The sequence below is a fragment of the Cyprinus carpio genome, chromosome B1, assembly GCF_018340385.1.
Source record: "Cyprinus carpio isolate SPL01 chromosome B1, ASM1834038v1, whole genome shotgun sequence".
In the NCBI taxonomy this organism is placed as follows: Eukaryota; Metazoa; Chordata; class Actinopteri; order Cypriniformes; family Cyprinidae; genus Cyprinus; species Cyprinus carpio.
In genome coordinates, this window is record NC_056597.1 from 9,549,128 (window position 1) to 9,576,390 (window position 27,263).

Consider the following 27,263-nt stretch of genomic DNA (forward strand, 5'->3'; position numbering starts at 1 on the left):
ACATGGTTTTATGTTTATGCGGTGCGATAGGCAACACAACACGTAAAAACTCAATATAAGTCATTGTAATCAGTAATTATGTCCCCATTGGATGCAACAAATTTGTTATGGGTTTTATTGGTTTTGTCTCATCGTGCCGGGAGACGGCATCACAGTATGGTAAGGGCATAACATTTCCGTCACACGCTTGAGGTATTCAGCCAATCACAATGCACTGGATAGCTGGCCATTCAGCGTACACCTCGCTTTTCAGACCGATGAGCTTTGTAAAAAACAATGCATTTTTGAACCTTAAACCACATAAACACACTGCATTACACCAACTACAACATAATGTTCTTTTTAGCAATGTCATATCACCTCTTTAACTTCTCTTACGCATTTGATTGTTAGGCTAATGGAGGCTGTCTGATATGCCTGTTTGGTTGGTTTTGGTCATTATAGAGAGGAAGGAAGAGATAGTGATGGCACTGTGTATAGTCATTACACTGAGCTAAACAAAGTGGCACTGAGAGCAGCATGTCCCAGGACAAACTGACATTAATTTGACGCTTTGGATGCTGACAATCCAGCGGACGTAGTTAAAGCTGCAGTCCATAACTTTTTTGGTTAAAAATGATCCTAAATAAATTTTTTAGCAAGTACATAACCAGCCAGTATTCAAACCTATCACCTTACTTTAGCGCAATTCACAACGGTAAGCTTGTAATAAAGTTTTCTAGTTTGAGTGTTACAGGTAGGTTTTCGCGGGAAATTCGAGCATGGCGCTGCATCATTACATCACGTCTGTAAACATAAAGAAGTTGTCCTGGCTAGTATGCTATATCGCACAGATCGTTTATAGCCTTTTCTCACAGCAGCTGGAATAAATAGTGAATTGTAAACCAGAAAAGTTGAAATGAAAAAATTTAAATTCCCCCGAGAACAGCAGTCCTTCACCGGCTCAGAACTTGAACACAAACTAGCACAATAACGATAAAAAGTGATTACAGAGAATGGTTAAATACACTTAATTAATTAAAAATGTTATTTTTTTTATTTCTAAAATGCATGTTGAATGAGTTTAAATGTATGTAATATTGTAAACTATGTTGTATTCACCCAAATAAATTCAATTTGTCTTGTATTTTGTCTATTTGTCCTTTCCTAATAACAAATGTCCATCTTTTGATTATTGCTGTTAAGTCTATTACTTCTGTTTGATTTTTAAATCTCCAGCCCATTTTAAGGCAGCAATATAATAATTTCTAAACAATAGTTGACTTAAATAAAACAACCCAGCATGCTGGGTAAAAACATTAACCCAACCAGACAAAACAACCCAACATGTGTTCTGTCCAATATTTACCCAGTGCAGAATTGGGTTAAGTGTAAGAGTCTTTGGGCACATAAGCATTAGATTAAAAATTGTGTTTATATATATTTTTTTTTTATCTGTATATGCAGTCACATCATCCCTCTGTTAGACAGACATCTGCTCATTAGTACCTTGTGATATGCGTTAAGAAAGGGTTATGAAGGGTCTTTGACATGCTAGTATTGGGTCAGAGATTATTCCAGTGCTGGAGGCTAACTGCTAATCACTGATTGCATTTGCATATGCTTTCACATCTAGTGAGCTGCCAACAGATACTGCATTCATGCACCCATGATGCACTGCAGCAAGGTTAGTGAAACAGATAAATCCAAGATGGACAATGGGGTGAGAATAATGACAGAAATACATTTCTATTCCATAAATTACTGAAAAATGTCATGTATCAATAATAGTGCAATTAAATATTAATAATTTTACTCAGTATTTGCACTGGGTTTCCCATTAGCTTAGCAATGTGCTAACACACAAACACTGTTTTTGAGCACTCTCAATTGTTGATATATTGTACAAACATTGCATTTTATCCCCTAAACCTAGCCCTTACAGAAAACATTCAGCATTTTTACATTTCTTCATGAGAACTAATTTTGTTTGCCCCACAACGTCACAATATCTTTACCACACTGGAGTTTTAATTAACATGTTGAATTTCTTGAAAAACATAGGAAAAAAAAAAATCCTATTTACCCCAAACTTTTGAGCACTTTAATTTAGACACAATTACATATTAAACATATTTAAACCATCCACTGGAACATTATTATGCTAAAGTTAGATGTGGGAATTGAAAGTTCAGTTCAGATATGTATGCACAATTCAGATATGTACTCATAATACAATGTGGGTTGTTCGCGACAGAAGTCTTTTTTTATTGGGTTGTACTTGCTTCTGGTACCGTTATTGGCTGAGGCATGCTGGGAAGTTGCCAATTGACGAATCATTGCCCAGAGCTGCGGTAAGTCAGGCAGAGCAACAGAAGTAAAGCAGAGCCAATGATGATTAATTCACATAAATGTTCTGTGCTCCTTTAAAAAGGGTGAAGGGGAGATACAGTCATTGAGAATGCTTTCATAACAGCACTCTAATGACTTTGTGGTAATCGCCCATGTGGTAAACATCAAAACTTAACATTACACTGTTTGCAATCAAGAAAAGGAAAGCAAGACACACAGAGAGAGACAGAGAGAGTGGGAGAACATTGGGAGTGAGGTGTACTTTTGTTTTCACATGAGAACGAGCTTCGAGGTCCATGTGTAATTGGAAAGAGAGAATTGTAAAGAATAAGCGAGTCTCTGTACTTGTTTAGAGGGTTGGGCCCCATTGACTGATTATGCTCATTTGCCACTTGTTTGGAACTGTGGCTCAAGTATGTTACTGATTTCTAAGCAGCTGCAGGAAGTCATGTCCTACTTTATAAAAAGCAATTTGCACAACACCTATTCATAAAACATAATATCTGATTTGTCAAATATGGACATTAATTCATTTTAGACACATGAAAACACTGTGAACAATATTCAAAAGTTTGGGATTAATAACATTTTTGAAAGATGACTTTTATACTCACCAAGACTGCATTTATTTGATCAAAACTACAGTAAAAAATAGAAATATTGTTAAATAATTTTACAATTTAAAATAAGTGTTTTCTATTTTAATATATTTATAATGTCATGTGTTCCTGTCATGCAAAGCTGAATTTTCAGTATCAATAATCCAGTCTTCAGTGTCACATAATCCTTCAGAAATCATTCTAATATGCTGATTTGCTGCTTTAGAAACATTTAAAGATATAGAAAGATTATGCTACTTAATATTTTTGTGGAAACCCAGATACATATTATTTCATGAATAGAAAGTTCAACAAAACATTTCATTTATTTGAAATAGAAATCTTTTGTAATATTATAAATGTCTTTACGGTAACATTTGGTCAGTTTAATGCATCCTTGCTAAATAAAAGTATTATTGTTATTTTCTTTAAATTATAATATATCTTACTGACCTCAAACTTTTGAACGGTAGTGTGCTCCCTCATCTACACAACACAAAGTGCTTCAAAAGCTCCAGGCTATACTAATTTCATCAGTTCCTTTTTGAACTATATCTGACACTTGATACAAAAGCATAAGCAGACCACATGGATGCAATTAATGAATTAAAACTAAAACTTCCCCTTGAGTGATTCTGCTGATCACTCAGGTTTGGCCAGCTGTGTTGATATTGTATCTCAGATGCTATTTCTATAACTGTTTGCAGATGCTTTGAGTCGACCTGCTCTTGGTGAGATGATGCTTAAGAAGCACACAAGAAAGCTCATACTATAAAAAATGTTATTATTATTTAGAACTTAGGTTTGAAAAGGGAACTCAAAATACGCCATTGAAAGGTTGTTCAGGGTCAGAGGCTAACATTTAGCAAGTAGACATATAATACAATTATTTCCATTAATCCTCCAAGAAACCAAAAAAACACAAAAAAAAAATTTTTGTTCCCAAAAAAAAACAAGAAGTCATGAGATCCCACCCAACAAAAAAAAAAAAAAAAAAAAACTTTTCAAAGTGAGGGTGCTATGTAGTCTGATTTACTAACACATAGTTCTTATGAGTCAGTTCTTTTAATGAATCACTCAAGCAAAAAAAAAAAAAAAAAAAAAAACAGTCTGATGGACATTTCACTGAACAAACTCACAGAATCTGTTAAAGCAGCTTACAATTAAATCTGTTAAAGCAGCTCATAAATCGACAAAAAGTATGACTTACAATTATTGAACTGCAAGGTCCATATCAATTCATAACTAATCCTTGCTCTTACTTCTTAACCAAAACAGAATAACACTGTGTTCACTGTTATCACATTTTCACTCTAAGGAACACACTAAGACAATGCTGGTTGTCTGAAGGACTGTGTGTTGGATCAGGCTGTCAGTTTTACAGGAGCTCCCTAAGGAAATGTCCTGGCTCTTTTCCATGTCACCTACAGAAATACTCTGATAACACTTTGATTGCTAGATGTGTGAGAGGAAGAATAGTACAAGGCGTTTTTTTATGCAGTAGTCTGCTATTATAGAATAAAGGACAGATAACTGCTAAGGAATGCAGGGTCTGTCCTGTGAACAAACTCACTGAAGATGGCGACTGAGAGAAGAGTGCTGTACAAACTTTTAAACATTATGGATACATCCATAACAAGAGCACTTTCCGTTCTAGAATCATCATACCCTGGTGTAACACTGAGAGACACAAAATCCTTCCTGTCCCCTGCCATTAGTCTGTACACTTTATCCCTATAGTAATGTTAGTCATGTATTTGCATTACAACCAGTTCCTTTAAGAACTACACATATAAAACACATATACATACATACATTAAGGCTGATTTCTACTGGGTTGCCCTTATTTTTGGCCTTCTGAAATCTTCTGCTCTCACCTACCCAGTCAACTCTCTTTAAAGAGAAATGGAAACAAACCAAATTTCGCTGAGATTGGACAACATTTGGGGTGTGCTCAACAAAGTCGAAATTATTTTGTAATGACCATAACAGCATATAATTGATAATTATACAAAACCATTAGTAAACTGTGAATTAGGTTAAAAACGAGAACACAAAACAGTGTTGTTAGTCTTAAAATGTTCACCAAATATATTGGTGCCAATGGTCTCGTGGACAACACACTGACATGTAGCACCGTTGTGCTTGAGGCACCCCAAGTTCAAGTCCTGACTCACAGACCTTTCCCGATTCTGTCCCACTTCACTTCCTGTCCACTTACTGTCCTATCGAAATAAAGGCATAAAAAGCCAAAAATAAAACCTTGAAAAAGTTGATTACAACGCTGCTGATGAGAACTGATCTTTGAAAAACTGCTATCTGATCTAGAATGTGATTTCAATCTGACACGTGCCTCAGCCGTTGAAACTGGAAACAGATTTTGGTGCTCTCTGACAATCTGCCTAATGAACTGCGTTTGTTCTTCAGTCTTTGAGAAGAGTCTGTTGTATTCTTAGATACACCTCTTTGCAACATCTCTTTCCTGCATTCGCATTGTTCCAGGATCTTCACTTAGGAAGAATAACGAAGAAGTTGTGAGACTGCTGTCATTGGCAAGACATATTACCAAGTATGGTAACCTATACTCAGAATTTCTGCTCTGCATTTAACCCATCCAAGTGCACACATACAGCAATGAGTAGTGAACACATCACACACATTTACACAAAATGTAAAAGAGAACACTACACACACCACCCCACCAACAACAACTCCCACCACTAATAATATAAAATTTATCAATCAGTGAGTGCTAGGTAGACATCCAAAACGTCACTTCTACCGCCGCTCGTACCGCCGCCGCGGCGTCTGCAAAGTGCTTCTAATTTTACTTACATTTCAGTTTTGCATACAGTACATCTAGAGGAGCAATAAAGGAGTGGGTGAGAGGTTAACTTACACATATCACACACACACATATATATATATATATATATATATATATATATATTATATATATATATATATATATATAATATATATAATATATATATATATATATTATATATATAATTGCATTTTTATGAATCAAAAAGACAGTAAAAACATTAATACTGAGAAATATTACTATTCAACATAACTGTTTTCTATCTGAATATAGATTTTTTCAATGTAACTTATTTCTGTGACATTTCCTATTATTATCAATGCTGAAAACAGTTGTGCTGCTTCATATTTTTGTGGAAACTGTGATGCATTTTTAATGTCTTTAATAGTTTGTTTATAATTTTGTATTCAGTCTTGCATAGAACTTTTTATCTTTCATTTCTAAATTTGTTTAATTTGCTTATTTTAAGATTGATTATACATTATCATTACTTGGTTATATTGTACTTTATTATGTATAAAACACTATGTATTTCACATTTTACTATTACAGTCCAATTCATTTTGAGTCCTACTGGGCATATTGAAAGGATAGTATATAATAATATAATTGTGTATTTTTGTGAATGTCACTGTAAACTAGGGGTGTCCCTGACTAAGGATTTTCATAGTTGAATTGGAATTTTCAAATCTTTCCGATATACATGCAACAGTCATAATCATGTTAACACACAGGGAAAATGTGTAATGGATGCCTCACAGATACAAACAGGGTAAATATTGTTTTATGTTTTGATTAAAAGATAGTTAACATTAAACATCAGCGAAACCCTAAGGATTCACAACATTTTTTTTTTACAATAGTGCTCTCATTATAACTTTATGTATATGACAGTAGTTATTAGCTAATGTTTTGCATTTCTGTTTTGAGATGCGCACGCTGATGATGACCAGTAGAATGAAGCAGCAGTTTTAGAGCAACTTACGTTTCGTTATTTATACAACACAACATTAATATTACGACTTATAGGCTATCTGCACAAAATGTCCCGAATGCACATGAATGTGGCTGAGTGGCTCTGAATGAACTCCTTTTGTGGACGCGTTCTTCATGTAACAATTTGCAGAAACACAGCAACTAAGCTCTAAAAATTCACAGCGTTTTATTCTAATAGTGTTCTCATTATAATTGTTATGTATATGACACTCCCAGTCATAGTTATTAATATTCTACATTGTTGTTTGTCCTGTTCGCGCTAAAGGGATAGCCTAATCATCGTAGTACTACAATGAATCGCTTTACTGCAGCGCAACTCAAACAAATGCATCTTATACAAGATAAATAATATATACACAATATATTTAAATCGACTGAAATAATTTGAAATCACTTGTCACAGTCTCTCTATGTGAATTCAGACATTTGAACACCCCCATATAGCCAAAATGGCATGATCATATCCCTGCGAATATTCGACTGTGAGATTGGTAGTCGAATCAGGCTCCTCCTATCAAAGCATCAAATCTTCGACTATTCGGTGGTCACCCCTACTGTAAACTGTACACTTTTCTTTATGTTTGTTTGTTTATGTGTTTTTACTTCAACCAGAGCAACTGGACGAAATTAAACGAACTAGTCTTTCATTTATTAATCTGCAAAATAAACAAAGCCTCTGCTGGCACAGAGAGAGTGAAGTGTTTCGTTGCTTTGCTAGTTCATGTTACACCTTTCTGACTCCTCCTAAAAGGAATAATTGATTCCTTTTCTCAAGACTGTTTTGAATTTCCATTTCAAACAAATGAAAAGCTTGTGTTTTCCAAACTTTTGGAATTTTGGCAAACATGACTGATGCCTCTACTAAACAGAAGTTTAGAAAGAGTTTTCTGGAGGATGAGCGGTTATTAAGTCCAAGATGTCCCCCGAGTGTTTATTTAAGAGCTTACGCAGCAAGCATGCCCCAGATATAGACGTGTGCTCAGACCTTATCGCTTCTCGCAATGAGCATGTCTGACAAAAGGCAGATTAGGCAAGGGGTGCTTTAGGAATGTGTCTCGAGCTCTACTGACTTTTCTTAGACTTGTACTATCAGTTACCTTGTCAGGTTGCCTATGGGTAGCTTGAGTTTGGCCAGCAACCATACAAAAACTAAAAGCAGGTAAAATGCAAATATGACAGACCTATTTATTTTATTTTGATGTTGTATGGGCACACAATGCTAACAAAGTTCCTCAATGGTGACTCATTTGATGATGTTAGCTATAACAGTGTCTAGCTGACCTACAAACACATGTAAGTAAATAAGCAAAAGTTGTTGTTATGCTGTTGCAGTTGTTGTAAACGTCTATTGAGTTATTATATGAAACCACAGCGATTTTCAAACACTAAAATGCATAAAAGTATACAAGATTTACAAAAAGACATCAATCATCATTTAAAATGATTTACCTTCTCAGCTCATCAGAACTGTGCTTTTCAAAAAGTACATATTTTAAATAATCTAGAGCATAACTGTCTGTCTGCGCTGTTGTGTCTCTCCCTTTTAATAGAGAACAGATAGTAGGAACACTTCTCATGACCTCAGACCTTCTGGTGTCATAGCCTAATGACTAATGTGAAAATGTTTCCAGATCCTCCATAAATCATGCCATTTCTACAACAAAAGGAGGTTGAGTAGAAAAAGTGATGATGGTGGAAACTTTAAATGTAACTAAAACCTTTTGTAAATTTCAGTTTTCTTGATGTGAAGATTTAGCAATTTTCTGTGGAGAAAATATTGCGTGGAAAAAGCAGACAAAAGTGGATAGTGATTTATACCATACCAATTTATACTTTTTATTGCATAGCACAAAAGTTATAGACTTATATATATAAAATAGCAATCTGCATCTTTCTACCTTAAATAAACCTTATGCATTTAGGTTGATTCAGAATGTATATTCCATCTTTTATGAAGTCACATGATAGATTTCTGTGAGAAACATAATAATTTCAAAAGCCACTATTAATCTTTATCTCACAAAATTTTACTCTTGTGTTTATAAATAAATAAATGTTTGAAATTAGTTGGACGCAAATGGTATGACTGAGGTGATGATAATTAGCAAACAAGCTAAATAAATAAATAAACAGTGAAAGTGAAGACTTGGAATATGGACTACTTTTGTGAAATTTTTATGGTACTTTTTAGAAGAATATAAATCCACTTTACCAGAGGCTCGGACATTCATTTTGTGTGTGTGTCTAATTCTCAGTACTTCAACTTAAACTATTCTGCAGCCCGTCATCATACACCTTGTGTCAGCATGTCAATCACAGTCACCACACAATCAATTGGGCCTTCTTTTCCAGTCCCCCCCCCCCCCCCCCCCCCCCCTTGTTTTTTGTGCAAGTGCCCCAGTTATGAAACCGCGTACATCCCACTCAGTCAGAGGTTTGAGCTCATGCTCCCTCCCACAGGGTATGTACCAATATGCACGGAGCACATTTTCACAGATGCCATCAGAGAACAAGCATATGAATTACCAGGCAGCCTGCCATCTTTGAGTTCAGACAGAATGGCATTAATACCAGATGAAGAGCCCAAACAACAACAGCACAACAACATGAAAGCCCAAAACAACTGGGACCAGGTAAAGGTTTCATCATTTTATATATTAATGTCTTGATTAACAAAGACTCCAAACTCAACTCTCTCTCTCTCTCTCTCTCTCTCTCTCTCTCTCTCTCTTTCTCTCTCACACACACACAAACACACACACTCTCTCATTCTCATTCTCCCTTTCCCCCAAAAGTTGTGACACCATTGAAACTACCGGCAGACTTGAGGGACTCTGTGAAAAAGGATCCTGTCAGCAAATCACGTTACGATTAATAAAATATATGCCACTGTTGACCGTGACTTATTCAAGAGCTATTATAAATTCATGCCTACAATTAAAGAAAACACAATCGTTTTAAAATTGAATGGCAATAAATATTAGTATTACCCAATTAAGTCACAATTAATACTAAGCAGGCTGATTAGCGGCAAATGAACACTCCAATTAAAAGATGCACGTACAAATGGAATGAAAAGGGAAATTATATTGCCCATAGCATCTGACCGCATGGAAACGTGGTGAGAATATGAGCTAGATGGACAAAGGAGAACTATAAAGGGATAATATATAGTGTCTTTATAGTGATTTTGTATTTATTTATTTATTTTTAAATACATTTGTTAATTAGGACAGACTACTTCTGCTACTTCTGCTATGTTCCCTGTGAGAATAATACTCAGTTTATAAATATAAACCATTTCTGATGGTATAATAAAGTATGACAAACTTAAACACTGTAATTCTGCCCTCAGGTGCATGAAAACAAGGGCAGAAATCAAATAAAGCAGGGGGACAAAAATCAAGAAAAGAAAAAAATACGAATATGAAAATACTCCAGGAATCAAATATTTTCATCTTAAAATATGATGATATGACATGATATACATTATATTATATGATATGACAATGATTCAAAAGGGGTCAGTGCATTTTCTCTTTTCTTTTTCTTTCTTTTTTAAAAAAATTAATACTTATATTTAGCAAGTATGCATTAAACTGATCAAAAGTTTCAGTAAAGACATTTACATTGTATAGTTCAAATAAACATTGTTCGTTTGAAACTTTTTACAGTTTCTTTTATTGAAATAGTGCTGGAATTGTGATAATAATTAGACATGATTGCTGAACACCAAATCAGCATATTAGAATGATTTCTGAAGGATCAGGTGGAGTAATGATGCTGAAAATTCAAAGGAATAAATTACATTTTAAATTACATATTAAAACAGAAAAAAATTCTTTGAAATTGCAATAATATATCAAAATATTACTGTTTTTACAGATTTTTTTGATCAAATACATGTAATGTTGGTCAAACTTTTGAACAGTACTCTGTGTGTGTGCATATAAAAACTCTAAATCTTAATTTAAAAATGTTTAAATAAAAATCTGTTTTTGACATGTAACAATGCACATAATAAATCGACTGATTGTATTAACGTATTTAATTTAATTAACATACATCATGAGATATGAAGGCAGCAAAACAATTAGTGCTTTGTAAATAAATGTCAACCAGCGAAAGAGCCTACAAGTTATCAGAGAGTGCTAATCAAACCTCGCATACAATGTGAAAGGATAAACCTCAATCTCTTAACACAACCTGATAAAGCAGCTGTAATGAAGAGGCATTAGCACTGCTATATAAAACATCATCATGGCCCAGTGAGTTTCAATGATATTCAGGTCAGTGTTTTATTAGAATCAAGTACAGTTGCTGTATCAGCTCATTAAGGTGCCTGTTTGCAGTACTGATAGCAGCCTTCCTGCACTTAGACCCCACATTGATAATGGCCCATTTTGCTCGGCATAGACATATAGGCTGCATAATGGACAGTGATGTAGTCAGCCAGGTACTTTGTTTTTTACAAGCTTGTTGTTCTAATCGATCTACTTGAAATCACGCTGCCAGGGCACATAATGAAAAAATATCCAAAAATAGTGTCAATTTCTGTAAGGCTGGTAATGCAGACTTGAACCCAAGACTTACGTGGGCTTTTATGTTCACACAAGCAATCGCATTCTCCCCTGAGTCCGACCACCCACACTGTGATATTTCGGGCGTAGAAAGTTCAAGGGATATTTGGCTCTCAATCCCACCGCTGTCCCCCACACCCTCTCCTGCATAGCTGTCAGTACCGCATCTGAAGGAAAGTGAGGTGAGTTTGTCATTTGGGAGAAGGTTACGACACGGCGGCAGGAGTTCTGTCAGAGAAACGACAAAGATCGAGGGAGAGAGCGAAGGCAAAGCTCAGGAGAGGGTTTGTAATTCCTCCTGATGCTTCCTGAGCTTGGGCTGACTGTAGACAGTCAGGCAGGCTGTGCCTCACCAAGCACTGGTGTTTCCTTTGGGGCCCCCCTCCCGGCCGAGGGGGGAGGTGGAGAATTGCAGTCCCACCCCGTCAAAGTGCTCTCTCTTAAACACTCACGTACACACACACACACAAACACACAGCAACTCTCCACAGGAAAAGCTAGAGACAGAATGCGCAGCCCCTTCACAGCAGCTCTGGTGCGTCGCGGTGTCCAAATGGGATCCTGCTACACTTTGATAGTTGGTTAATTACTCATATGATACCACACAGATGTCTGGGGGGCTCTAGCCGAATATTCGTCTCACTAACTCACTGACTGACTGACGGGATCCTGGGGAAGGCAGACATTTAAGGAGCGGTAGGTGAAAAACCAGGAGGCATTTATAATTCATAAGTGTAGCAGTTTGCGTGCCGTTAAGGATCCCTTTAGTGCCTAGCTGATGCTAAACTGAGATGCTACTTGAAGGGCTGTCTACTAAATAGTTCCTTGTGTACCAGGTGGTGGCGGGGACTTTGAACAGGAAACACATCTTGGCTCAGAAGTGTTCCTTTGCTGTCAAGATAATGAAAGGGGGTTTCAAATGATCCCAAACAAGATGAGAGTTGATTAACTTTTCTCACTTGTGATTCTCCTGTATGAATAGACTATGTTTGTTATGGATTTATTTAACTTATCTGAAAGACATTCAAATCATTTCTTTGTTATTAACAATAAAAAACAGACATGTTAATGTTCTTCTCAGCATAAGCGATTTAATTAGTCAAAATACGAAGCTTTAAGTTATTGGAAAATTTGGTAACACTATAAAATATGGTCCTGTTAGTTAATTTGTTATGGCATTTATTCATCTTTGTTAAAATCTCGTTAACTGTTCATGTTAGATTTTATCCATTATGAAATACTAACAGATGCAACTTTTGATTTTAATAATGTATTAAATTTTGAAATTAACATTAATACTAATAAATGCTTTATAAGTTATTTTTTTTTTGTTTCATTGTTAGTTCGTGTCAACTAATTAAGTTAACTAATATTAGCAAACAGAGCCTTAATGTTACCAAAAATATGTCTGATTGATTTAAAATTAATTTGATATTAAGTGGTCTGTTCTTGATTTCCTATTGTAAAATTCCAAGACATCTTTATTAAGTTTGGGGAAACTGCCCTTATGAATGCCAAATGCAAATCAGAGCGGGAATGCGTGTTGAGGAAACCAAAGTGATGAAAGCCGTGCAATGGGCGCTTTTTAAAAATTACAAATAAAAAAAAAAAAAAAAGCTTGATGCTGTGCCACTAGCACCATGCCAGCACTGATGGGTACTTGCCGGGAATGACAGGAAAGGCAACGTCTCGTCCCAGTAGCATGACAGTAACTCGTCCTGGCACTCTCCATCTGTGCTCCTCCACTAAATCCCTTTTGAAGTTGTGTTGAAGTTTTGCAGATCTAGTGTTATACATTTAAGTAATTCTCTTTGATTTTGTTTTATTCTGAGGCCTGCATCGCATGTTTCTTTATTTTGTATGCTTGAGCTGAGACAAACTGAACTCTAACTTGCTTTACGACATGGTTTTGATGTCCATCCTGTTGTTTCTTATCCCACAGCTGTGCTAAATAGCCGTAATCAGGCTCTTATCACCTCATCTGGAAATCAAAGTTCAAACTGCGTTCTGCAATGGGCATTACGACGCTACAATTGGTTTTGCTAATGGCCGTCCTGGCCACTGTTGGAATATGTCACATTAATGGGACAGAGGAAGTCCTTCAAAACTTTACTACCTCCAAAATCAATGTGCATAAAGGTCTCCAGCCCGCAAACAGAAAAGCCCTGCTGGATAACAATACCAGACTGAAGGGGCCTCCAGCCTGCAAGGACCCCACTTTCATCAAGCACTATTTTAAGTATATTAACACAATTATTTCCTGTGCTGTGTTTGTGGTGGGAATGGTGGGTAATGCCACCTTGCTGAGGATTATTTACCAAAACAAGTGTATGAGGAATGGACCCAACGCCCTCATTGCCAGCCTGGCTCTTGGAGACCTCATCTACATCACCATAGACATCCCTATCAACGTCTACAAGGTAAGCACAGATCGGTTTCTTCATTATTTTCAATTGGATGGAAGCATGACATCATGTTGGTCTCAAAGGCTACTTTTCACAAAGCCCATAGAGCACAATACAAAAGAGAATACTCGAGCGCAGGAAGGGAGAATGAGCTGGCAGAGGAAGTTGGGAGGGGGCTTAGATGCACAGGGCAGGGCGTACAATTGTATACGGTCATCCAGAGTTTATCTCTAGGGCCGTCCTATTACGGTTAGTGAGGTTTTCGTGATGAGTGCAGCAGGGAAATGGCCTGATAAAATAAACAGTGGACTGAAGGGCTGCCATCCAAATGAATAGCCCTGTTCTGACTAGTGCTTCATCACTAGCCAAAGTCCCTTGTCTGATTTTCGGATCGTCAGTGAACAGTACTTGACAGTTTACAGAGGCCTGTGTTAGCAGATGGGTCAATGATTTTAATGTATTTATCCAAAAATAGATGAAATATGCAATTAAGACACGCAATGACTTCAATACACTTCTTTAGTAAAGATATTGTAATTAAGAAGCAAGCCTCATTTATTTTTTTTAATCAAATGATTAAAACATAAAACAGGAAATTATATCGTACAGGGCTCCTGCATATCTTCATGACTGTGTGAAAAGGTATAATTAAATTAAAGATAATTAAACTTTTTATGACAAAGCACAGTTAGTTCATGTTGTAAAATGTCATGTCGTGTGACACCCCCCCCCCCCCCCCCCCCCCCAAAAAAAAAAAAAAAAAAACAAAACAAAAAAAGAAATGACTTACATTTATGAATGAATAATAATAATAATAATAATAATAATAATAATAAAATATATTTAAAAGGGAAAAAAATCACATGTATTCAAGTTGTACAAAATGTAATTTACTCTATGTACATTCTTAAATGTAATTATATTTATTTTTGTTGAATATATATATATATATATATATATAGAATAAGCATGAATACAAAGAGTGCATTTCTAAAAACTTGAAAACAATGTTTTAAACTAGTGTTTTTTTTTCTTTATCTCTTCTACTCTCATTCCTATATGTAGTCTGTCGTCACAATTTATAAAGTTAAAATGCTCTCTGAAATGAGTTTAGCACTGAATGTTTGTCTACCCATTTTCAGCATCCATAAAGTCAGCTATTATGTTTTACAAAATTCATTTTGAGAGACACTTCAACATGATATTGGGTGGAGATGTCAGATGAACATATTCTTAAGAGTTTCAAGATCAGATATCTCTAGTGTTGCTTTATTAGGACGGAAAGTGTCAAGGGAAAGTTCAGCTGAAAAAATCATCAATATTTTAAAACGGAAGTGTGATATTTAGCAAGACTTGTTTTGTGACGCACAGACTTGTGTGCACTCCAGACCACTGACTTCCAATATACATCAAAAACACATACAAACACACTTCTCCAGCTGTGTCACTGATTAAACTCTGCACTCCCCATACAAACAGGGCCGGGATACACCCGTTAGGAGCTTCCTTTCTAAACCTGAGAATAATCCACATACTTTTCCTGTTTAACAAAAGGCAAGATCCTCTCAGAGAACCTTGTCAAGGCCACTTAAATGATGAGACTTTGTAGAAGTCCAAACCAGAAAAAGAAAAAAACCTTCTGATGACGCAAATGTCATTACAAAAAAAGGAGACAGGAGGTTTTTGTTTTCAACACTACTGGAGTCTTGCAAGGTGAGGACAAGCAAAAGTATACAACGACCAAGGAAGTGCCTGGGCTGATATACAAGCAACCATTGAAATGGCTCTGAAGCCATTTCATCAAGACAAGATGTGTGCCCTTTAGGCCAAAGACAGGAACAGAGAGTAAAAGCAAAAAATCTGCTCTTTATTTACGCAAATTCCAGAAATCTAGACTGCTTCAATTATGGTTAAACATCTCCATTTCTTTCTTTCTTTATAAATAAATGTCCAGACATAAGCAATTAAAATAAGTGAGAACATGTTGCTCAGATAATCTTAATGTATTGTATTCTACTATAGTGAACGATTAGCTTGTGGGTCATATGGCTGAGGAATCATATTCATGAATGATTCTATTTTTCTTGCAGCTACTTCTCACCAAATGGCCATTTGATGAAAGCCCTTTTGGACTCTTCCTGTGTAAACTGGTGCCTTTCCTCCAGAAAGCATCTGTTGGGATTACAGTACTCAATCTGTGTGCTTTGAGTGTGGACAGGTAAATCACAGCTTCACTATTTTGATGTCAAAGTGTACATGATTAAAAATTGCTGACATACTGTATAATTCTATCTATAATCTAAAACAGAGGTTCTTGACAGACCCATTTCAGGTCTGAATCAGGTGTGTTTGATTAGTGAGGCATTGAAAACATTAAGGGATGTTGGGGAGCTCCAGAAATGTGTTCAAAACAAAGCAAAGCAAAACAAAACAAAACAAAGCAAAGCAAAGCAAAGCAAAGCAAAGCAAGGCAAGGCAAGGCAAGGCAAGGCAAGGCAAGGCAAGGCAAGGCAAGGCAAGGCAAGGCAAAACAAAACAAAACAAAAAAACAAAACAAAACAAAACAAAAATAAAAAAGCAAAACAAAACAAAACAAAAAACAAATACAAAGTTGAAATACTGACCACTTTCAGTGTTTTGTTATTGTAAAACTCATTCTCTTTTTGCCATTTATAGAGTTTTTCTTCAGATGCAGTTTTTCTCCAGAATCTCATATATAATCTAATAAAATAAGGCTTGAAAATCCTTTTGCCCACAAAACCTTCTCTAATTTGACCTTTAAACTTTGGGTCACATTGAGGTTCAGGTTCAGATTTCACTGCGGAGGTCTAAAAGTCAGGGATAGACAAAGGTCAGAAGCTAGGTTTATGGTTTTTGACCATGTCACGTTTTAATCTTTCACTCCTCTACGTACTCTATCTACCAAGCTATTTCGACTGATTTAGTCATTATAATACAAAAATGAATACTTTTTCCACAACATTTGTCCAAGTAATGCTAACTAAATGCTATGTAATGTGAAATCAATCTGCAATTGCATCCATTTTTATTCTGATACAAAATGCAAAGAGGTAATTTGTCAAGTAACTTAAATTCTTAAGTTTTGTGTGAGCAAAAAATGAAAATAAAAAATAAAAACTCTTGGTATTTTGAACAAAAAATTATATATATATATATATATATATATATATATATATATATATATATATATATATATATATATATATATATATATATACTGACCACTTTCAGTGTTTTCTATTCTAAAGCTCATTTTGGAAACTTTTTGCATTTACTAATTTATCATCATTCTCAGAGTTTTTCTTCAGATGGAGTTTTTATCCAGAATTTCACATATAAGCTAAGAAAATAAAGCTGTTAAACTCTTTTGCCCACAAAAAAAAAAAGAAATTCTTGGTATTTTTTTAAGCTTTTTTTTAAAGCTTGATCAGGGTGGTTCCCCTGAAACCCATCTCATCTCTGTGGTTTAGGGGAAAAGGCGGGACGTTAACTTGTCAAGTTTTTGTATGAATCAGGGCACTTCCTCCAGTTTATAAGGTCAGCTCTAATGGGCACCTCTCATTAGAAAGTATTTTCCTCATTAGGAGGCAGAAGCCACCTGCCCACCTCAGTTTAATCACTACCATAAAGAAGAAGAACGAATGGCTATCTTGTCGTACGATTATAAAATAAAACTAAACTAAGACATAATCATTTTGACAAGTTAAGTGTAGGCCAAAACCTTAAAAAAAAATAAAATAAAAATAAAACAATGATATGAAATTAACTTACCTTTTGACAAATTACTTCAGCATAATGTGAGCTCCTTTTGAAAAAACAAAAACAGACAATATTATATTCTTTCTCTCTCTCTCTCTCTCTCTCTCTCTGAGTAAAAGATGTTTTATTGTCATCCAGCACTATAAAAGCAAATCTGAGCCACAAATGTCCAGCAGCCTGTCACAATTTTTAAAGAATGAATCACTTGAATCAAATGTCTGGGCTTAATTTCACAACAGCATGGCTGCTTTCAATTAGCTTGTGAATCATGCCGAGGAAATGTTCAGCACATCTCGTCCGATTCGTGTTCCCCATGTTGTGTGAGCTTACATGTCTTACATGTCTTTCTCATCCATCTGACTGTAAGCAAAGTGGATACATCTCCACTTAGTGAAATATAAATGCCCCATTGTTGTTAAACAGGAATATTCAAATGGGTCATAAAAAAAGAAATAGTTACGTATAAAATCTTGATGCACCGTTTTACAGAAAAACCCACAAGAGGAAAGATATTAATGAAACAAACAAGCAAACATTACTTTGAGCAAAAGGAAACAAGCAGCTAGGCAAACCAGTGAATTTATCCAGACAAACAGCTGAAGTATATCTGTGAGCATTTTAGTAATATGAATATTAAAATGCAAAGCAGTCTTTTCATTAATCTTAGATCAACCTTTAAGCATATTGTAGCTATAAACCAGTAGCTCAGTGTTGCCACAGCTGCAAAGCAATATAAAAGCTTTCCCACGCGATAGATATCTGATCAGTCAAGCTTCACAGGTGTTGACGTAAAAAAAAAAGATGGTGTTGAAGAATCCACATTCTTCTCTGAGGTCATTCACAGAAATGTTTAGTGCACATGAAGTGGAGCTTCAACGATATATTTTTTGTTTTGAAACAGATGAGCAGTCGCCTGAGAGTTTTGTTAACGGTTGTACCTTTTGTGGCTCAGGTACAGGGCTGTAGCGTCCTGGAGCAGAGTGCAGGGGGTCGGCATTCCCCTCTTCACTGCCATTGAGATCTTCTCCATCTGGGTCATGTCCATCATCTTGGCTGTGCCGGAGGCAGTGGTTTTCAACATGGTCACCTTTAACTACAATAACCAAACCTACCGCACTTGCATGCTCAAGCCTGAAACTGACTCCATGAGGGTACGCTCCAACCGGATGGATGTCATGCAGACGTCCTTTCCCCTCATTCACATAAACACTCCAACACTTTGTAATAAACAGTGCATCCTGTCCAGTTGACCCCGAGCAGGATGCTGTGCACTATTTCTGTGATCTTTTACAAACTTTGATCCTGGGAACAAGATTTTGTCTAAATAACAGACAATACAGGGGGATAAGTGTAAAAACCTTCAGGTTTTCTTCAGTTGCTCCATGCAGGCGATATCTGGAGATTTCTTTCTCTTTGTTCGTTCCAAAGAAGTAAATTGATAACAGACCATGAGTGCAATTACTGGCTGATGTATCTCTCTCAAGCAGAGCCATATGTGTGGATGAGAAACAGAGTTCATTCTCTCATATGAACCCTGCCATTAATCACAGAAACAAAGGACAATTCAGACGAGACTCAATACAGCACAATTCAATTATAAAATATTTATTAACATTGTGTTGAGGTCACTTTATGAACCTTTTTTTTTTTTTTTTTTGTGGGGTGTAGGCCTAGGGATAATTGTCAGCATAATTTTTACAAAATAAACCTAGTAGGGTGATCAGGACACAACGCTAATTTTTTTTTCTCCTAAAAGAAAGAAGAAGAAAAAAAAACTACTAAGTTTCCACTACTTTTCATGGACTAGTTAGCTAATATATACAACAGTTCAAAAGTTTGGGTAGTGAGTGTATAGCATATTTAGTTTCTTTATCGTTAACATCTCTTTATTTTTCTTACTGGTCCAATGCTCTTCTGGCTTCTAAACATCCATCAAAGTTCTAAGCTCACCATTAAATCAATGCTGAGATCTTCTGAGGCCATTTTTGCTACTTTTACTCCTGCAAATTAACTTCAAAAATTTTTTTTAATCAGATAAAAAGGAATTTAAAAATTGTTGTCACAACTGAGCCCTTTACTAATCTAATTGCATGACACATTAACTGTGTTTGTTTACTGTAGATGTAATGGATACTGTATGTGTTTTATCTTCTCTTAGTTCTATGTAAATTGGAAAGACTGGTGGTTATTTGGCTTTTACTTCTGTGTGCCACTGGCCTGCACAGCAATTTTCTACACCCTCATGACTTGTGAAATGCTCTACCACAGAAATGGAAGCCTTCGGATAGCTCTCAGCGAACACCTTAAACAGGTAAGAAGTCATCCTTAATACTAATGATTATAAACTTCCAAGTCTGTATGATAAAATCAAAAGTTTTTGCATTTACACTGTATTATTGTTCTTATGAACACTTGCATGATACCATGGCATATGTTTTAGCCTGTCTTGTATGCACTATTGTGGGTAAAGCCTTTGAGTTTTAATATGAGAGTATAGTATATAATGCTGAATATACTGCTGTTCTAATGACTTGTTTATGCTCTGCAGCGGCGTGAAGTGGCTAAAGCAGTCTTCTGTTTAGTGCTGATCTTTGCTCTTTGCTGGTTCCCTCTTCATCTCAGCAGACTGTTGAAGAAAACAGTTTATGCTCCAAATGATGAAAGTCGTTGTGACCTACTAAAGTGAGTGAGCCTTTGCCAATTTTGACTTTTAACATTAAGTGGACTGATTTATTTTATACTTTACACACCTGTGCTGCTTGTGCATAAGGTATGTTTTCTTGCCTTCTTATCATATGGATCACATAAGGCTACAGCTATTGATGCTCAAGGTGTTTTTTATTAGGTTTTTATGATCTTTCTTAGTAAAAAAAAAAAAAACCTGCAAGTATGTAAACTGAGAAGCAGAATTGGATACACAACAAAACTAAATGAATGTCCAAACTTTCAGCTTCCTGTTGATCATGGATTATTTTGGCATTAACTTGGCCACTGTGAACTCCTGCATCAACCCCATCATCCTCTATTTTGTGAGCAAGAAGTTCAAGAATTGCTTTAAGGTAAGTTTAAAACATCTTGCTTCCTTTATTTGCCTGCCACTGCAAACAGACTCACACAGAAAGACTGTTCCTAAACGTATTTCCTTGCGTCTTCGCAAAATCTGAAAACAGAACAAAATCAGCAACAGAACAATCTATCAGCAAATTATGTTTGAATTACAGAGACAGATGTTTAGGGTCCTGTGAGTCATTCTCAGTTAGAGATAAGCAATGCCCGGCCCTTATTGAGCGAAGTTTACCGACAATGATGGCAGACCCTAAGTGGGCCCTTTCTGAGTAATGAGGATGATCCCAAAGATACAGTGCAGCTGAAGTGTTTGTGAGACAGAGCAAAACAACAAAAACAACTCAAAGTTCATGAGCCTAAATACAAGAAAATTGACGATTTGTGCAAGAGATGGTGTGGATCCAAAAGAAATATTCAAAGCTGATTTACTATGGGCCAAACTTAGAGCTGCAGATAAGAAATACTGATTTATTTAAAGTCATTCACCTCTAATACAATACAATGTGTACTACTTAAAATCTAAACCAGGCTCATTAGAAAACTGTCCCTGTAGCAACATTTCTGTAAAATAATATAACAGCAGATTGCTTCTTGCATGTTTCATGGAACTTTCAAATGGAAATGCCTAGTGAGTGGCGCTAAACAGCATGTTCAAGCATGTCTCTGAAACAGATGAACGTAAATCTTATTAACTTTTTATTCTGTTGGCCTTTCTATGCATCACAGCAGTTTGAAAGCGTAATGTCCAGTGAATGGCGCTAAAAGACTGCTTTGAAGAATGCTTTATCGTGTTTGAAAATAACATACCACCTACCCTAATCTTAACAGTGTTAACTTAAGTAAACGTTAGATAAAAATGCATTTGCTAAAGCAACCATGCCATTTTAGCTTTCTTTCATAATTCTTTAAGCTGTTTTATCGGGTATCATGACTTGTATTTTATGTCACTCATATCTGAGCATTCCAAATCACAAATGCAATGCTGTACCAGGTGAGCTATCGAGCAAGTTTACTATGTCACAAAAGCCATACATATGCTGGTAATGTAATACAACGGTAAAATGTATTGCTTTACAAATCATGCACTCCTGTTGGCACAATAAAATGATTTTTCTTTGTTCTTTATAATTGCAGTCATGCTTGTGCTGTTGGTGTTATACCAAGAACCAGGTGTCCAGCTCAGGCCCAATGAATGGCACTAGCATTCAATGCAAAAACCATGAGCCTGGCAACCTCAATACCGACAGAAGCCTCCGCAAATACAGCGACTGAGAGGTGAAGGACTCACTCCAGTTAGCCTACATGCTTAAAACGCATTATAGAAGCGGACATCACCCAGTGTCAAACTTTGAGGTGGAAAACATTATAACTATTCATATGAAACTAAAGTTCCTGTGCTCTGCGCAGTATCAGGCTGTTTTTATATATAGCATCAGACCAGACAATGGACCTGATATATTAGTCCTACAGCAGCTGTTCCCAGACTTTCAGAGGGTTGTTTTGAAGTAAGCTGTGTGAGAAGAGGTGGGAGTGAAGACCAACAGCAACAGGATGCAGCTGAACCTAACAGCTACAAATAAACCCTCATCAGGAGCTGGACATGTTTTCCTTATGTAAATGCTAAACTATGAACATGCTCTGGATCGTCACTGTCCGACGTGAAAGGAAGTTAACGAAAGGAAGAGTGAAGTGGTCAGTCTGTGTTTTCTGTGTTCCTACCTACGAGCTTTGCCAAAGAAACTCCCAGCATGTCTTTATTTAGATGTTAAGTGAATCATAATGTGCGCTGGACGACACCTCTGTTTATTTAGTGGGGTAGGAAGATAACGAAGATATGCTTTTGTGTTTGAATGCCAAATTAATTTTATTGTGTATATGCTTAAGATGAAAATGTAAGCTCAGAATTAAAATAAAAATCAAAACATGAACATAAGACAGCAACTGTGAAATGAACCAGCTGGATTCAGTTCCAGCAAGAAGGAGGCAAATGAAACTTTGACCTTGCTGGGATTTAAGAGTAATTTCTAGGAATGCATCCAACTGCAACAAATGCAGTGTTATAGGTTAAAGAAAGGGAAAAAAAGAGCATAAGGGCACGGGAAAAGCGGCCTTTCTATAATCAAAACAAAAACGCCCAAGAGATACAAACATATCTTTGCCTTTTTTTGTTTGACACTGTGAATTTTCTGTGAAGAGAACTCATACATGTTATTTACCTTGCATACATTAATAGTATTAATATTTAATAGCCTCAGTATTTGTATATCATCTGTATTTTAAGTTGAAATATTTCTTGTTGTAGGTTGTAGGAAAAAAGTTTGGGGTCAGTAAGAATTTTAATTTTAATTAGTTTTTTTCAATGTTTTTCTTCAGGAAATAAAGATGCATTAAACTGATCAAAAGTAACAGTAAAAACATTAAAAAAGTCATAAAAGATTTCTATTTCAAATAAATGCTGAACTTTACATTTCAGCTGAAAATTACATTTTTAAACAAGAGCTATTTGAAATTTTAATACTATTTCACAAATGACTGTTTCTACTGTATTTTTGATCAAACACATGCAGCATTTTCTAAAAAAACGAATTAAAGGAAAATCTCACTGGCCCCACATTTTTGAAAGGTAATTTTCTTCTTGATGTAATTTGAAACTAATATGACTGAAATTATACACATTCTGACCTATATGGGTCTTGTTAATTTGGCGTGCTGGTGAATATAAAAAAGAAAAGGTAATATTTGTAATGGAATTTGATGTCACAGATTATGCTTATGTTATATATGTGCTGGTCTTCAACACCACCACTGAGTGAGGAATGCTGCACATTTATAATTTATATAAATTCAAACATATTATAGTACTATAACAACCAAACAGCTCTCTTTACTCTATATGCTATGCAGTACAGTGAATAAACTATAGATTATTTTACATATCATGAATGACTGGTTAAAACGACACTTTTTTTTCTCATAGATTGTTATAGCATAAGTTCAATTTTCTAGATAAGCTGCTACTTATTTTTAAGAGTATTGGACCAGACTATCGATTCTACCACTTAAAGCAATGTTATCTTATCTCTAAGTGTAATGGAGTTTCAGTGTTAAAAGAAGAAAGGTGCCTTGTGACAGCCGTCTGTTTTTGGCCTGGGAAGAAGCTCCAGTTTGCGAGTACTTTGTGATGTACTTTGACCCAACAGGCAACACGGCCCCTCTGGGTCATCTGTGTCAACCCAGAGGATGTGAACGGGGCATACTAGAGGTTTAGATGTAAACTGTGGAGCTATTACCATCATCTGTCTGCAGTGTCAGTTTAGAAAGTGTTTATTTGGACAAAAGTACTCTCAGTTTTATATTGGTTTGAACAAATAAATGTGTTTTTTATTTGCTTGTGTGGATTTTTCTGTAAAGAAGTGTATATAATAAAGATGATGCTTATTTATAAGCACAATAGATAAATTGTTGGTTTGCTCTCAGACATGATTCCTCTGAAAAAGAACATTATTTGTTTAATGCACTAACAGTTACAAATTTCTATTATTTATCATGCTAATCTTTTTTGACTGATATAAAGTTATTGCAACACAATGTTCTAAGCTGAATATAAACCTACTCCACCAGCCAAAACAAGCATGGACTTAATTTACTATGAAAACGTCTTTTTGTTTGTTTTAAGACATTCTTTATCACACATTAAATTAGATATTGAATTTGGAAGAAAGAGACAAGTCCGCTTTGAGACTCTCGTCAAATTATTCAAATCACATTAATGTGAAAATATATGACTTATAATCTGAGGTCTGAGATATTCTTTCTCATGCACATGAAACTGCCTTCAGGGAGAAGGAGGAATGGTTTTAGGAATTTGGTGGGAACCTCTGCGCTCGCCAAGGAAGAAGCAAATGAAGCTCAAAGGCTAGAAAAAAGGCCAAAAAAAAAAAAAAAAAAAAAAAGTTGTGAGTGCAATATATACATCACTCAAACATTTACAAAAATTCAAACATCACTCTGCTGCTGTATTTAATTCAATTTGGATAATAACCACATAATATATAATATAATACAATATCCTTTATAATACTTTAAACTGCCTTCAGTTGAGGTCTCTCAACAAAGCACATATGTTCTAAGGAAAAACAGCATTATATTGTAGCTCTCCAATGCCAAACGCCCCCATTACAAGCAACAGAGATTAGCTCTGGCTGTATCCTAAGGTTTATTCCTAAGACTGTGCTCTGCAATGAATTATATTAATAACACATTTCGGATATTACATACCATCATTGATATTATACTTAAAAAGGTAAGAAACCAGCGGCATTTGGATCAGATCTGTGGATAAATTGGTCTTAACTGTGAGAACATGCAGTGCAGTCACCTCTATTTATGAGCATGAGGTAACCTTATCTGTCACGCCAGAGATTTCAAAACCATCCAGAAATGTATGCGAAGACTAAGCACCAAAAAACTAATACAAAGTAGTGAGAGCAGTCACACATATAAAGTTTTGTTCATCACATATAAACACGTAATGGTTATTTTCTAAGAGTATTTGATTTAATTGACTGCTACTGAGGATTGGATGGAATTATTTGTGCACAATTTCTGTCATAAATCTTTGGCCAGATGTTTGAGATGAATAAATAATCAAACATATATTTTCTCTCTTTTTTTTCTATCCTGAGGGTATCCATCTGGAATGACACCAATTCATGAAGATCAAAATTCACACATACAAAGACATAAAGCCATTAACCACTTTCCAGCAACTCTCTTCATTTAGCCCAACGCGTACTGATGCCTAAATTACACCCAAACCAACACAGAAGCAGAACTCTCCTGCTGGGAGTCACATGAGATATGGACGTCACTCAGCGTTTAAACTTTAAATGTGTATCCAATTTTCCCAAACACACCGCCTGTTTGTCTTCCCTGCCCCGACATGGCAGAGTCCCGCATGCCATTTTGCAGCGCTATCCCTCTAAGTCATCCAACAAGACGCTCACATGAGTGTGGCAAGAGCGATTTCTAATTTATAAAAGCCAAAAGGATCAATTCAATATTCATGAACAATCTGTCCCATCACAATGAGCCATTTCTGTAACTGGGGGGCAGTATGATGACAGTGCAGCGACATAAAGGAAAAGTTCTGCCTCTGCGTCTTCAGGACTACTTTATAGCCTACATCTCCTTCAGTCCACAAACAATGTGTTGTTGCAGTTTGTTCTATCCTAGATCTAAAAAAAGAGAGAGGAAAAAATTGTTTTGAGTTTTACAGGTCAAGCTCCTTCCTCTGCTTTCATCATGGAAAGTTCAAGCTGTAGCTGATTTTCCATGTAAAAGACCATTTAACTCGTCTTCCACATTTAGTGGGTAATTGAAACAGGCTAGTGGAGCTGCACTCATATGTCTTCTGGGGATTGCTGGATCTGACAAGGGGAGACTGTTTACAATCAGGCTTACCTAATAACATCTGTAAATTTCAGCTATTGCACACTCAAGGTTATTTACAATTTTGATTTTAACCATTTAATTATTAAATAAATTATCAGTTGCATAAACTAAATAATGTTTTTCAGGTGCTGTGTGTATTAACTCCTGTTTTATATCCTTGCACAAGCTTACAGATAAAGTAAAATAGTTACATTAGCTACATTCCACTAAGAAAAAGACATCGTCTAGGGTTCTGTGCAGTGTTTACTCTTCATTACTGGATACAAACGCAATGTACTTTCGTGCTGATATGGCATCTGTCATAATTAGTTTAGTACGCGGAAAAAAAATACAACTTTTTCCTCACACCCCAGGAATCTTAATTAGAAACAGTAATTTGAGGACTGTTCTGTTGTTCAGGAAAACAAACAAAAACATAAGGCGCATTCTTCCTGTTAAAAAAGAAAACAGTCTTAGAGACATCGCTGGTTTTTGTTTAGGAACACTTTATAAGGAATATAAAGTGAATGGATTATTTGGATAACCCTGCATGAAAAGTGTTGCCACACACTGCCATCTAGTGAACCACCTTCAGCCTGAGCAGTTTCACCTTTTGTTTCACACAGGACCTTCCACTTGTTCTTAGAGTAGTCCTAAAGTAAATTTAAATATTATATGTAAGTTTATATATTTAATAATCTTAATATATTATGTACTAATCTTCTTTCTATTAATCTTTGCTTTTCTTACCGAAGTACAATTTTAAGAACTTTTCTACTTTTTGTCAAGAGATTCGCCAAATAAGCATGTAAAATTCAACAAACTTAATAAAATAAAAATTGTCATATAGTTGTCTCACCCTCGTGTTGGTCCCATCATCTCCATGTAACCCCAGAGGAGATACTGTGTTAGCAGGATGTTGGCAATACAGCGAAAGTGCAGGCTGTCTCAAAAAAGGACAAAAAACATCACAAAGTCCAGGCAAAGGAAGGGTTATATAAGGTTCACACATGCTAAGTGATGATGAATATACACTTTTCACAAAATAATTACTCTCTGTGTAAAAATCTAATAAGAAGAATAAAATAGCAATACAAAAATAGCTGCAAGAAAATAAAATAAAATCTGAGGAAAAAAAGTACCCTACTAATTTCATGTCTAGTTAATACATTATTTCCAGTCATGTTGAATGATAGAAATTGTATCATTTAAATCAGCAGGTTCTTTAGTTTAATTTTATATATGG

The 27,263-nt window shown here is 35.7% G+C and overlaps 1 protein-coding gene across 2 annotated transcripts; it reads left to right on the forward strand.

Moving 5' to 3' along the window:
• Positions 1-9,273: 9,273 nt before the first annotated feature.
• Positions 9,274-23,972, forward strand: ednraa (endothelin receptor type Aa). 2 transcript variants are annotated; one of them, XM_042716514.1, is made up of 8 exons: positions 9,274-9,386; positions 13,276-13,753; positions 15,829-15,956; positions 18,471-18,669; positions 19,677-19,829; positions 20,067-20,200; positions 20,469-20,577; positions 21,719-23,972. In XM_042716514.1, exons 2-8 carry the CDS (start codon positions 13,346-13,348, stop codon positions 21,854-21,856), a joined length of 1,269 nt encoding a protein of 422 aa, XP_042572448.1. In that variant the 5' UTR covers positions 9,274-9,386; positions 13,276-13,345; the 3' UTR covers positions 21,857-23,972. The 2 variants fall into 2 exon arrangements, with proteins under 2 accessions (XP_042572448.1, XP_042572447.1); XM_042716513.1 differs by lacking the exon at positions 9,274-9,386 and adding an exon at positions 11,785-12,029.
• Positions 23,973-27,263: the final 3,291 nt, after the last annotated feature.

Bases quoted from the DNA above. Each gene is read 5' to 3' on its own strand.
- ednraa (XM_042716514.1), top strand. From the start codon at position 13,346: ATGGGCATTACGACGCTACAATTGGTTTTGCTAATGGCCGTCCTGGCC. The intron at 18,670-19,676 runs GTACGCTCCAAC...ATCTTCTCTTAG, and splicing joins CTGAAACTGACTCCATGAGG to TTCTATGTAAATTGGAAAGA. The intron at 20,578-21,718 runs GTAAGTTTAAAA...TTATAATTGCAG, and splicing joins AGTTCAAGAATTGCTTTAAG to TCATGCTTGTGCTGTTGGTG.